General features: G+C 36.9%; 1 protein-coding gene across 2 annotated transcripts in view; it reads left to right on the forward strand.

Moving 5' to 3' along the window:
- Nucleotides 1-4,316: 4,316 nt before the first annotated feature.
- zgc:63863 (uncharacterized protein LOC393372 homolog) overlaps nucleotides 4,317-13,276 on the forward strand; it is an 87,000-nt gene continuing 78,040 nt past the window's right edge. For both annotated transcript variants that reach the window (XM_039736929.1, XM_039736930.1), the window contains exon 1: nucleotides 4,317-4,573. In XM_039736929.1, coding sequence (XP_039592863.1) covers nucleotides 4,504-4,573 — 70 coding nt within the window. In that variant the 5' untranslated portion in view covers nucleotides 4,317-4,503. The remainder of the gene's footprint in view (nucleotides 4,574-13,276) is intronic.

Genomic DNA, 13,276 nt, shown 5'->3' on the forward strand with positions numbered 1-13,276 from the left:
TTTGCCCCCTGCTTGCTTTGCCCGTCAACCCCTCCCCCCCCACTAACGCTACGTGCCGTTGTGAAGAGGGTGGCTGAACGCACCCCAAGGAAACGTGCCCACTCCTCCAAAACCCCTTCTTAAACGGTGATATAATGGGAAACAAATGCAGCTTTTGCTTTACCTCCTCTTTGCTCGATCAGCTGCACTGGCTTGCTGCTGCTGCCGTGCTGCATGATCTGCACTTCGCTCGCCTACCCCCCTCCCACCAGCGCTACGCACCGTTGTGAAGAGAGGGGCAGAACGCATCCCAAGGAGACGTGGCTCCTCTTCCGAAACCCCCTCTTAGACGGTGACACAATGGGAAACAAATGCAGCTTTTGCTTTACCTCCTCTTTGCTCGATCAGCTGCACTGGCTTGCTGCTGCTGCTGTGCCGTGTCATCTGCATTTTGTCTCTCTTCTCCCCCAGACATCCTCAAACACTATTCTATCTCTTTTCGCTGTTCTGCTATTTCACCAGGTAATATTTGCTATTTGTTTGCGCTAATGTGATCTTTACTCTTCTTTTTTTGAGACTTTCGAATTTTCCTATTTCCATTATCTCTAACCTGCTCCGCATGTGTATCAAGGGATTGCTTCCAAAGGTTGTAAGTATGACATGACTTAACCTCACGGGACGTGAAAGTGTCTCTCTGTCTCTCTTCAAAAGATCTCACTTCAAAAGATCATGTCTCATTTTTTTTTATAATAGAGAGATACTCTGTTAAAACATACACTACTGTGATGTGTTCATGTGGTTCACATCTTCTTTGTTGTGTGCAAGGTACTATATGATTTTAATAAATACAAGCACCCAAAATGAGGTTCTTGTGCAAGTTGCTGAGCTCACTATCTGTAATAGGATGTGGAGCTTAGCAATGTGGGAGGACCTGCTGCTGCTTCCATCAGTTTAGGGAAGTCCATTGAGGTAGTTTGTGCATAGGCTTCCCTGACAGATATACAAGGCACAGCCTACTGGGGGAAGATTCAGGAGCAGACTCAGGACATGTTGGAAGAGTTATTTCTGTCAGATGACATGGAAGCATCTTAACATTTCCCAAGCTAAGTTTGAAGATCTTCCTGAGGACAGGGTAACCTGGAGGACCCAGCTTATCATGTTGTTGCCATGTCTCTCTAAACACAATAAAAATAATGATGAATACTCTAGGAATAAAATATTTTATCTCGGGCTGGAACGTAAGAGCATGACCACTATAAAACATTCTTTTTGACATGATTTGCACTAGGGAAACTGAGTCCTGACCACCACATTCAGGATCATCTGCTAGTCTGCAGGCCAAATGTAGCTCTACTGTACATACAAGACTTCTCTGACCCCAAGCCACCCTCCAACACATTGTTTTGAGTTATATTAAAATTATGGAGAATCTATAATTATCAGGACATCTATGAAATCTGGAACATGCAGAGTGTAAAAGAGAAAGGTGCTGAATTCATGTTAACAAGTCACGTGAGGCATCAAAGAGAAGTCATACTGAAATAAAATAATTCACTCCACATTTGTCACTTTGATGTGAGAGTATGAGACTTACAATTCACAATGAAATAAGTAAATAATAATTCCAAGTTAGATTCTTTTGATTCTAAGGTCAGAAGCGGGAGTCCCCTTCAAATGCAAGTGGAATTTAGGACAAATGGCAGGTGATCAGACACCATTGCCTTCATGAGTGAATGGCGGTGTCTGGCAGTTAAAGCGTCTGTATGTGTGTGTGTGTGTGTGTGTGTGTGCGTGTCTGTGTGTGTGTGTATCGGTTGGGGGGCAGGGTTTATAGTCAAGTCTGACACAAAGAGTATTTGCTCTAACAATCTGGCCTCAGGTCATATTTACTTTTACATTTATTTGCTTGGAAGATGCTTTTATCCAAAGCAACTTATAAAAGTGGTCAACATAACTGAGTAAACAAATCTATCTGAACACCCCTGTTCTACATTGCTCTCAGTTGTTTCAATGTCAATGTGACTTTTGCTTAATTGTATTAATCAAATACCTTTATTAATACACAATCTCACAGACAGAAGAGTTTTCATGTTAATGAAATGGTTAATTATTAAAATTACATCTAAAACACAAATTCACTTTTACTTTCCCTTGGTACATTGTTTTATATTTTTTAAATGCAATATATAATGTATATGACAGGGTTTAAATTTTGAGTTCTAGTTTTTAATTAATTCATTTGTTTTAGGCATCCCTGAACATGATGTGACTAATTTTGTAGTGATGTCTTTCTCTGATTTTTGTGTGTATGTGTATGTGAGAGGATGTAAGTCCATAGACATGATAACTCAGATAAATTCCACAAACCAAACTGGCATAGTTATTAGCACTGTGAAATGCTAGAAGCCTAAATATCTGGCACAACGTCACTGCCATAAATTTTGCAGTATAGAGATTACTAGATAATCTTGGGGAGACAGCAACCCGATGTGAGATTTGAACCTCAGGTGTAGGATTTCTGAGGTGGAAGCACTAACTACCATATTACATTGCATCTCTAGTTAAAAAATATCTGCACAAAATGTTATTTTAATCCATTATTTGTTTTCATACAACTACATTACATTTTACAAATGTTGTTGATCTGCATTGCTTAAAAGTTTCTATTGTTGTCAATTTTTGGACTTTATTTGATATAATTTTTGCTAGTATGTTTTCCTTGCTTGGTTAATAGTTCGTGTCTGTCTTTGGTATGACTTTTTCACTTAAATAATAACCACTTATTCAAATCAATTTGCACTCTCTTTGCTTTCAAGTCATATGTCTCATAATTTTTAACCTACACTTAAATAACTGCTAGTGGTTATTGATTCCTCATGTTAGTTGGGAGTCTTTCTTGCTTATTTAGGATGAGATGTCCAGGTCAAGGGTAAGTACAGTCAAGAAGAGAGGAGATCCAACATGTGCCAGAGTGAGTCTGAAAATGTTGTATTAACATTGGTCAGTCATGCCATCAAAGTATACCCACCACCTAATATGACACACTGGATAAGCTGTTCTGTCATGCTATCCTTTGGCTGGACAGCATGCAGACACCTTTAAAGTCAATGTTGGTTAAGCTGAATACATATAAAAAACATTCAATTTACCTGTCCAAAATTAGTAGCATAATCCATATTTTAAATAGATGCCATAAACCATCTAGTAACAAAACTTATGTTATTACTCAGAAGGCAGGTGATTCAGTTGTTAGCACTGCTGCAGGGTAATAATCCCAGGTCCAGACATGGCCTGCACAGTCTATATATTACATCTGTATCTGCATGGCTTTCTCTGGGTGCTCCATCTGAATTTACATATTATAAACAGGTGCATGTTAGATTATTTGGAGATTCTAATCCAGCTCTGCAAAGATGTGTTTGTGTGCATAGGTTTAACCTACAATTAGACTGGTGCCCTGTTCAATATTGCTCCTTGCCTTGCAAGTGCTTATCCAGTGCTTCAAATAAAAACAATGTGCTTTGCATCCACACCTCATTACTTCATGCTTCTTTTATTGTATTTTTTGTGAATTTTAAACTAAAACTTGCCACACTTAAAAAAAATAAACTAAAAACTATAAACCACACTTAGTTTGAGTAAAGTTTATATCCATAGAGTCAGGATATAGCAGATGAATAGAATCCTCAGGCACTAGAATGATTCCTTAGTATAAGAAACTGGGTAGCGTTGCATAATTATATTCTACTGTATATTCAACAATCTTCATTTGAGGTAACAGATCAATTACTGAGACTATCCATGCATCCTTTCATTTAACTCACTTATTTCAATTTCAACTCTGATGATGCCGATGTACAGAAAAAACATACTCACACACCTCTCCCAATTCAGAGGTGCCACTGACCAGACGTAGTTGTCTGTTAGATTGTTTGAGAAAAAATGCACCGTCTAAGATGTAAAACCCAGGCACTGAGAGCTATCAAGACTGCCAGAGTCCTGAACATACGTGGCGACAGAGCCGATCAATACACTCGATCTGGAGAATATGTAATTTTCGCACGAAAAAAAAATCCGGCAATTCAAAACCAAAAGAAAATGATATTGGCAATAATAACATTTAATTCATACGTGTTTTGTTAGATGTATATTTAAGGAAAACATGAGGTGATCCTGGATAATTCCAACCGAGAAAGGCAAAGGAGCTTGGCCAAATGACATGAATGAAAGACGTTTTCACCAATCAAACGCGGAATCAAGAGCTCTTGGCTACTGATAGCCAATCAAATTAGAAGAAACGACGGCTAACGTTCTAGACTCAACCCACATAAGGAAATATTAGGTTGAGTCTGAAACGCATAACGTAAGGGGTAACAGCTGAACGCAGAAGTGAAGGTTGTCTGCGGTTTCAGTAATACATATAATACTTGTAAAACAGTGGGTTCATGACTCGTGTACGGGTAATCGTTTAAAACTTGCAATGAGAAACGACAGAGAGGCAGCAATTCATTGAGAAATTGGAACATGAGGAAAGGAAAGAAACCCAGCGTTTCTTCTCAAGTAAATAGCAACGGCAGTGTGAAGAAACAAGGGGGTACGTAATGTCAGTAAGGTTTTCTAAATTACTGCTACACCAAGATAAAATGACCGAGGCTGTGGATTAGTGAAATGCGATTGGCAGCTCATATAGTTATGCGACTTATGACATTCAAGTATTAAAGGCAACCGAGGTCCGTCTGGCTTCCTGTCTCTTTTGATGATGTGTCAATGAGACAAGTTAATGGTGTCCTCCCATGCAAGAATCGTTTAGTGCTGCAAGACGCCGTTTTATTAATAATGATGATGGAGACATTCATATGATAGTGCATGAGCCCATGTAATTTGCGAATGTTTTTTTATTTACATTTATCAATATATCTATTTTTGTATTTTCTTAGTAATTGCCTGTTTATACGTACAACTAATGACAATTCGTACTGGATAGCCTTGTTCAGTACCATTCATTCATTCATTTTCTGAATTCCTAGCTATTCAGTGGTAGTATTTGCTGGATACCTCCAGTATTTATTTAATTGCCTCATGTTGTGTTTTATATCAAATAAATGTAGTATGAGAATTACAGTATTAAAAACTTAAACGAACGCAGTGTTCCAATTTGCTTTTCATTACGTAGTAACGTTACGTTTCTAGACTTCATTATAAGGTGCTGTTTTATTCGGAATCCTCGGACGTAGGGGGCTGAACCAAGTAGACAGTAGATTACATTAAGGGTGCATGTTCTTGACAAAGACAGCCACACTTGCTCAAACTGGAGCTTCTGGGTAACAGGGTGGTTCAGTGGTTAACACTGATGCTTCATGGACCTAGGGTTCTGAGTTTGAGCACCATATATGGTTATAATATATAGGTTGATCCTGTGCATTCTCACAGGGCACTCCCAACACTTTCTGTTTCCATCCAAAAGAGATTTCTGTTTGCTTAGTTGGTAGTTCAAAGTTGATCCCTTTTGGATGTTGGCATGAGTTTCCCCTGTGATGTCACATCCAGCCTTTAGCCTGATGCTGCTGGGTTAGGCTTCAGCATCCCAGATTTCTGGACTGGTTTCTGTGGGTCATAAAATGTTATGTTTGCGTATTTCACAGTGAGCGCATATAATTTAAAAAGTAATCAATTTCCTGTATCTAGATTAACTGATTCATTTGAGATTCATGAGTGACATAAACCTGAGTTAAGTAAGCACGTTTTCTGTTGCTTCAGACAATATATACGGTGGTCCAGATCTAATGATGCAATTTTTAATACTCTATAACTTAAGTTTATATATAGGCAATTCACAAAAAAATATATATATTTGTTGCTGATGGATGGCAGCGAAATCAGTGAATTAATTCAATGTAAGTCCATTTTCATTTATTACAAGATATTTTGAATGATTCTTTTGTCTTGTATTGTTTTCCTGCATTGTATTAAAAGTTGCATAATTAGATCCGGACCACCCTGTATATCAAATACAGGGTCATTATGCTGCAGTGTTTTTAGCACATCTGTGAGTGCATCAGGTTGAGACGACTAGATTCTAATGTGTCCGTGAAAGTTTTTTTTGGGTACTCCACTCCAGAGTTGCCTTCACAAGATGTGCATGCTAATAATTGGCAGCTATATCTTTGCATAGTGCAAGTGAGTATTGGCCTGTGTGCTAATATGGCCAGTACTGGATTGTATTTCTGTCCAGAGTGGGTTCATGCCTGGTGCTCAGTGTTGCCAGTACAGACTCTGGCTACATACACCTTGTTTTGAAATGAGTTGACTTAGAAAATGGATTGATAATTTAAACTTTGCTGGGCACTTGTGTACTAAACGAACGGCACTGATGAATAGTGCCTTTTTCTATTATCGTGACGCAAATCGGATTTTCGTTGTTAAGATTAGGCACCCAAAGGGGACATTAACATTAGGGACCTATAGGCAACTATGCTCCACCATCACTAACTTTAAGGTTAGTATTTGTGGTTGTGGTAGGCCGGTCTAATAATTTTAAACTCCAAAAATTAGGCAACAGGGGCGCCTCCCCCACGGAGCCCAACACTAGAATGGGTAGGAACTGCTGTCCATGCCATCCATTTAGTACACAAGTACCTTTTGCTGTTTTTTCCCCTTTCTTTCAGTTGTGCCATACAATACTGAGAATGAATTTATACTGAATGCAATAAAACTAATAGATACTTTTATTGACTGGTCAGGAATGGAGTGATCAACTTATTAGATAGGACTTTATTTAGATAGAAGTTTATTTTTCTTCAGGAGGAAACTTGGGTATTTCCAGGAGCCCTTTCAATAAATGAAAATACATAAATAGGTAGATAAATATATACAAACACATTATAGTCTGAATACACACCAGAATGACTAAAAAGGAAGAAAAGTGTAAAAAGAAAGAAAACTTTTGACTTGACAGTCACAGTGAGGTATTATACATTTGTATTGCCATTGATATAAAGGATCCCTCATAGCCTTTGAATAATTCGTTGGCTGAAAGTCTTCAGTGTTAGTGTGTCAGAGAGGTGTACAGCATTGTTTGTATTGGCACTCATTTTTATTTTTCTCCTTTGCTACTACTTCCAAGGGGGTCCAGAGTGGGTCATAACTAAACCTGCCCTTTTAATTAGCTTGTTAATTTGATGGGTCTCTCTTGACGTGATGTTACTAGCTCCGCTCACCACAGCGTAGAAAATTGCACTGGCCATCACAGAGCTATAGAAGATGTGACTGGTGTCACTTCCCACATTAAAGAAACATAGTCTCCTAAGAAAGAAAAACCTGCTCTGCCCTTTCTTATACAGTTTTTCTCTGTGTTCTCAAACCAGATCAACACTTAATTGATGAGGACCCCCAAGTACTTGTAGGTGTACGCCACCTCCACATCCACTGCCAGAATATTGACCAGGTGTACCAGTAGAGACAATTTGGTATGGCAAAAATCATAAACATTTCCTTGGTTTTTGCTTGTTCTCTAACCGACTTCAAAACTTTGTCTCATCCCTCTTGTCAGTAGATAGATAGATACTTTATTAATCCCAAGGGGAAATTCACATACTCCAGCAGCAGCATACTGATAAAGAACAATATTAAATTAAAGAGTGATAACAATGAAGTTATAACAGACAGACAATAATTTTGTATACATTTTTTGTATACCCCATTAGTGCAGTAACAAATGAAAATAAAGATTGAAGTCTAATGTTGCTTTGCATCATTTGTTTTTTGTTGCTTATTCCCATTTAAGTGAGTCATTCATTCAGAAATTATTCTCTGAAGTAGCTAGTGATGCTGGCACACTGATACCATGATATGGTGATACTGGCAGTAATACTTTCTATTTACACAATCACTTATCTTTCTTTGGTTCTGTATGTCACTATTTTTATCTTTTTAGATAAACAAATGGAAATTATCCAAATGCAGTGACTATTAGTACTATTGTTTTTAAAGGTCTATGCCAATTGGGATCTGGCTGATTACCATTTATAGCACTTTTTTTTTGCTCTCTTGGCACCTGATTGATTTGCACTTTTTTGAAGTTTGAAATGCCAGTAATTTAACTTATTTAAATAACTTTACACTATTTGATAGTGAAAGCAACAATTTATACATATGTAAAAATAAACCATTGTACATGGCTTTCTAGTTTGAACAGCAAAAAATGTACTTTACCTTACTATTATTTTACAAAGACATTTTTGGGTGTATTTCAGTAGTTAACACTATGCGTTGTGATATACTGGTTTTATGTGTGTTTTTTTTTTTTCCTCCAATTGCAGCACAGGAAAGTTAAATAACATCCATAGGTTCAGACCGCCAATTAACAGCCATCTGTTTTGAAGCCTCAACCTACAGGCACTCAGAAGGAAAACCGAATATTTATAATATGAACACCTAAATCATAAATAGTAATATCAGTTTTGTGATTTGAAAATGAGACGTATGATGCTGCTCAATGCATGAGCACTTTTTTGAGGACGCCTATCAAATTACAAACATGTTAATTTTACATCTTAAATTCATATTTTTGTAAATGACTCCTCCATACAAACTGAACATTTGCTTAAAATGTAGTGTATGAAAATCAAGCAGCATAGCAGCACTCATAATGTTGTCCGCATTATCCGCATACATACCACTGTTTCAGCTTTGCTGTTAATTTTTGAAATTATAATTCAAAAATGAAGAGGATGTCAGGGGAAAAATACGAAGAATGTGGTAAAGAAACAAGGCAGGAACAAGGTGAGGACACCGCCGCTGCTTGCTCAGGTTCTCAGCAAAAGTGCAAATCAAGGACCATCCCTGGATGAGATGATAGGTCTTTGCAGGGCACAAGCTCATACATACCCACAGTCACTCACACTGGGGCAGTGTAAAGTCACCAGCTAACCCATGAAGCATGTTTCTGGGATGTGGGAGGAAGCCTGAGTGACTGCAGAAAATCCACATGAACCCAGGGAGAAGTTGTACTTGGAGATATGAAGCAGCAATGACGGCTACTGCAGGCCAATACATTTTAAATACAAGACATTAAAAAAAAAAAATCAAGCCTAACTGGAGGATTATCGTTTACTCCACCTAGTGAAGCATGTTAAATCCTGCAGAAGTCATAATAGTATAATAATAAGTCACGTGAACACCACCTATACATTTGCCAAATTATTGACCTTAATCTGTACAAAGTATAAACGTGTTTTTGTTGAGTTAAATAGTTTAACGGTAAAGGTGATGAACTTTTGAAAACCTTCTTTGCTAAATGTTTTCATCTATCCATTCATTTTCATTTTCTGAACCTGCTTTCTGCATACAACAATTTAATGGATTATAGCAACACTGTGCAAGGCAGGCAATAGCTCTGTATGGTATCCCTCTGTTTCAGAGCCTCTCTTATTGACACTTTCATGTCTTTATAGTATGGATGGTATTGATAACAAGAAGAACACAGCTGGCAGAAAAAATACATACACACATGTAGATATTTTGCATTTAGAAGCTCACCATACATTTTACATCTGGCTTTATGATGTATTTTCTAACTGCTCTCTTTTTATCTGCCATATGGTGGCGTACATTAAACGCATTGTCATTATTCTATTTTAATTCTGGTACTTGCTGTGAAGACACAATTTAGTTTAAATACTGGTTCATCACAAAATAGAAAAGAATTAAATGATCAATTCAAATATTTGGCTCACCCATGAGGAACAGGAGCCAACTCTTTTGTCATTCCTAGTCTACATCAAAAATGGGCAGAACTGATGTTATGTTTGAAATCTCGAACGAAAATGAGCAAACTTTTAGACTTGCTCGGCCTAAAAATTAATGTTTTAATTTTAAATTCCGCTTGTATAGATAACTGTTGAATTCTTTGTGATCAAAATAAATTTAAAAATGCAACAGATTTAACCAGAATATATTTCTTGAAAAGAAACTGAATAGATACATGCTTGGATTCTAAGTTCAAGCAGACTATTTTCCTTCCAACACTGCTTTCTAAAAAAAAGTGTAGCAAAGGAGCAATAGGAGGTACCCGATTCCCAATTGGGACATCGCAAATCATCTGAAATTATTATATTTTGGTTTTATCTGTGTATAAATTGCTTGTTACCTTTCTGTAAGACCATTTAGACTTCTTCACATGACTTTGGCACCACATGATTTTTGCCATTTCTTCACTGGTTTACTTCTTATCTCTTAATGAAGTAACTTTTAAGAATCATCTTTTCACATCATCCTGAAATTCCGGTTTAGTGTGCAGTTGTTCTCTGACTATAGTATTGTTTGAACAAAGATAAAATTTGATGGCATTTCTGTCATAGCTTATTCACTTTACCACTTCAAACTCTTGTGTTTGTGGTTACCATCCAGTGTATTAATGTATTTGTTAACCTGCACAGATAATCACAGACTTCTTTAATTTTAATCAGGTACAATGTTAGTGGAATTTGACCAATTGGTGGTTATCTTGTAATCTCACAAAATGTCAAACTTTTTGGAAAATTCAAGAAATTCTGATTTTTTCAGTGCCTAATTGGGACCAATTAAGAAAAGTCCTAGAGAATATGGATATAGAAATAAAAGTTGGTGAACAATGATGAAAACTATTATATTTACAGGTCATCAAGAAATCACAGCAAGACTAACAAATGGTCTACAAAGTATGTTTGGCTCAGTACTGAACTAGAGGACTTCAGATTACAAATTAGTATAAAATGGATGTAAGTGATCATGATTGGAAAAGAATAAAGATGATAAATTGCAAGTAAGAGTTAACCGAAAGGTATTGGACCAGTTGTGTCATTTTAAATATCTTGGAAGCGTAACCATAAAAGACAGTTATTGTGAGAAAGAAGTTAATTCAAGAATTGCTGTGTGTCTTTTCAACAAAACAAATTCCCCTCACCTGCAGACTGAATAGAGAACTGGAAAATCTGATAGATAAAGCACTAGTGCAGAGTGCTTTACTTTAATGAACAAAGACTTGGGTGCTAAGGAGTACAGATATTCTTCTTCTTCTTTCAGCTGCTCCCGTTAGAGGTTGCCACAGCGGATCATCTTCTTCCATATCTTTCTATCCTCTGCGTCTTGTTCTGTTGCACCCATCACATGCATGTCCTCTCTCGCCACATCCATAAACCTTTGCTTAGACCTTCCTCTTTTCCTCTTACCTGGCAGCTCTATCCTTAGCATCCTTCTCCCAGTATACCCAGCATCTCTTCTCTGTACATGTCCAAACCAACACAATCTCACCTCTCTGACTTTGTCTCCTAGCCGTCCAACTTGAGCTGACCCTCTAATGTACTCATTTCTAATCCTGTCCATCCTTGTCACACCCAATGCAAATCTTAGCATTTAACTCTGCCACCTCCAGCTCTGTCTCCTGCTTTCTGGTCAGTGCCACCGTCTCTAACCCATATACCATAGCTGTTCTCACTACTGTCCTATAGACCTTCCCTTTCACTCTTGCTGATACTTGTCTGTCACAGGTTACTCCTGACACTCTTCTCCACCCATTCCACCCTGCCTGCACTCTTTTTCACCCCTATTCCACAATCCCCATTACTTAAACATTTAAAAGCATTAGAGATGTGATTTTGCAAAACATTAGAGAGAGAGTGTCAGACAGAAAAAGTGAGTAATCTGGAGGTACTGAGAAGAGTTCATTAGAAAACTTTAAACAAGTGAGAAGAGATAGGTGGGACATGTATTTAGGCACAAAAGCTGGTAAGAAATATCATTAAAGGAAGGTTAGGGGGAAAAAAGTTGCACTGAAAACCGTGAATGATATTTCTGGATATTATTTAAAGAGAACGGAATGTACCAGAGTGTGAAAAGAAAGGCACAAGATATGGAATGTTTGAGTTTCCTTTCCATGACAAGGACTTGACTACAAGCAGAAAACTAATAATGATGATTCACTGTCTCCTGGTACATTGATTGTACATCTTATACAGAAATGTGGAAACTTACAGTATGCAGTCAAGCACAGAATAATTAGGCTTTAAGGTTTTGTGCTTGGAATATCCGCTTAACCTTAAGTAAGTGTATAAGCGCAAATTGACTGGATTATCCCAGACCCATTGGCAACTGGATTACCTAATGGGTCGACACAACTTCTATAATTGGTTACCCCTAACCTTACATCCTAACCCTGTCTTTAACGTCATCCTTGCAGATGTTAAAGACAAGAACCCTTCAGGCTGCTGTCTTAACTGCCAGAATTTGCTTATTGTTGTCATCCATTACTATGCAGCCAAATATACAGTAGTAACATTCAAAACCTTTACATTTGCATATGATGCAACAATAATTGGGCAAATCAATAGCAATTTACACAAAGAACGATAGAAACTTGGAATAAGCCAAGTAGTGTGGTAGACAGTAAGGTTAGGGACTTTCAAAACTTAGCTTGATGTTTTCTTGGAGGAAACAAGTGGATAGGACTGAAGCTTTGTTGGGCTGAATGGCCTGCTCTCGTCAAGATTGTTCTAATGTTCTAATGTTCTAATAGAAAGACTGCATATGTAAATAAAGTAGCAGATCTGCCACAGTGGTATAATGACCACAGCTTAGCCCTTCATATCAGAGAAAAGTAGTTGACACAAAGAGAACTATGTCTGGGCAATTAAGTAACAGTGGAAATTTTTGACTAATTGAAATTATGAGGTAATTAGCAGTGGCTCAGTTAAACAAACACTGCTGATCTGAAGCCTTTACCATAATAATTCTTTCAATCCTTGGGTAAACTATCCTTGCATTTATAAATAGATAGCAGAATACCCGCGCTTCGCAGCGGAGAAGTAGTGTGTTAAAGAAGTTATGAAAAAGAAAAGCAAACATTTTAAAAATAACGTAAGATGATTGTTAATGTAATTGTTTTGTCATTGATATGAGTGTTGTTGTCATATCTATCTATTTATATTATATATATATATATATATATATATATATATATATATATATATATATATATATATATATATAGCAAAATACCTGCGATTGGCAGCGGAGAAGTAAAAAGAAAAGGAAACATTTTAATAATAACGTAACATGATTGACAATGTAATTGTTTTGTCATTGTCATGAGTGTTGCTGGCATATATATATATATATATATATATATATATATATACACACATACTGTATATATACACACACACATATATACATACTGTATATACAACATATACATATCTACATATATACTGTATATACACATATATATATATATAATCTACATATATATATCTACATATAT

This window comes from Polypterus senegalus, chromosome 15 (genome assembly GCF_016835505.1).
Source record: "Polypterus senegalus isolate Bchr_013 chromosome 15, ASM1683550v1, whole genome shotgun sequence".
NCBI classification, from domain to species: Eukaryota; Metazoa; Chordata; class Cladistia; order Polypteriformes; family Polypteridae; genus Polypterus; species Polypterus senegalus.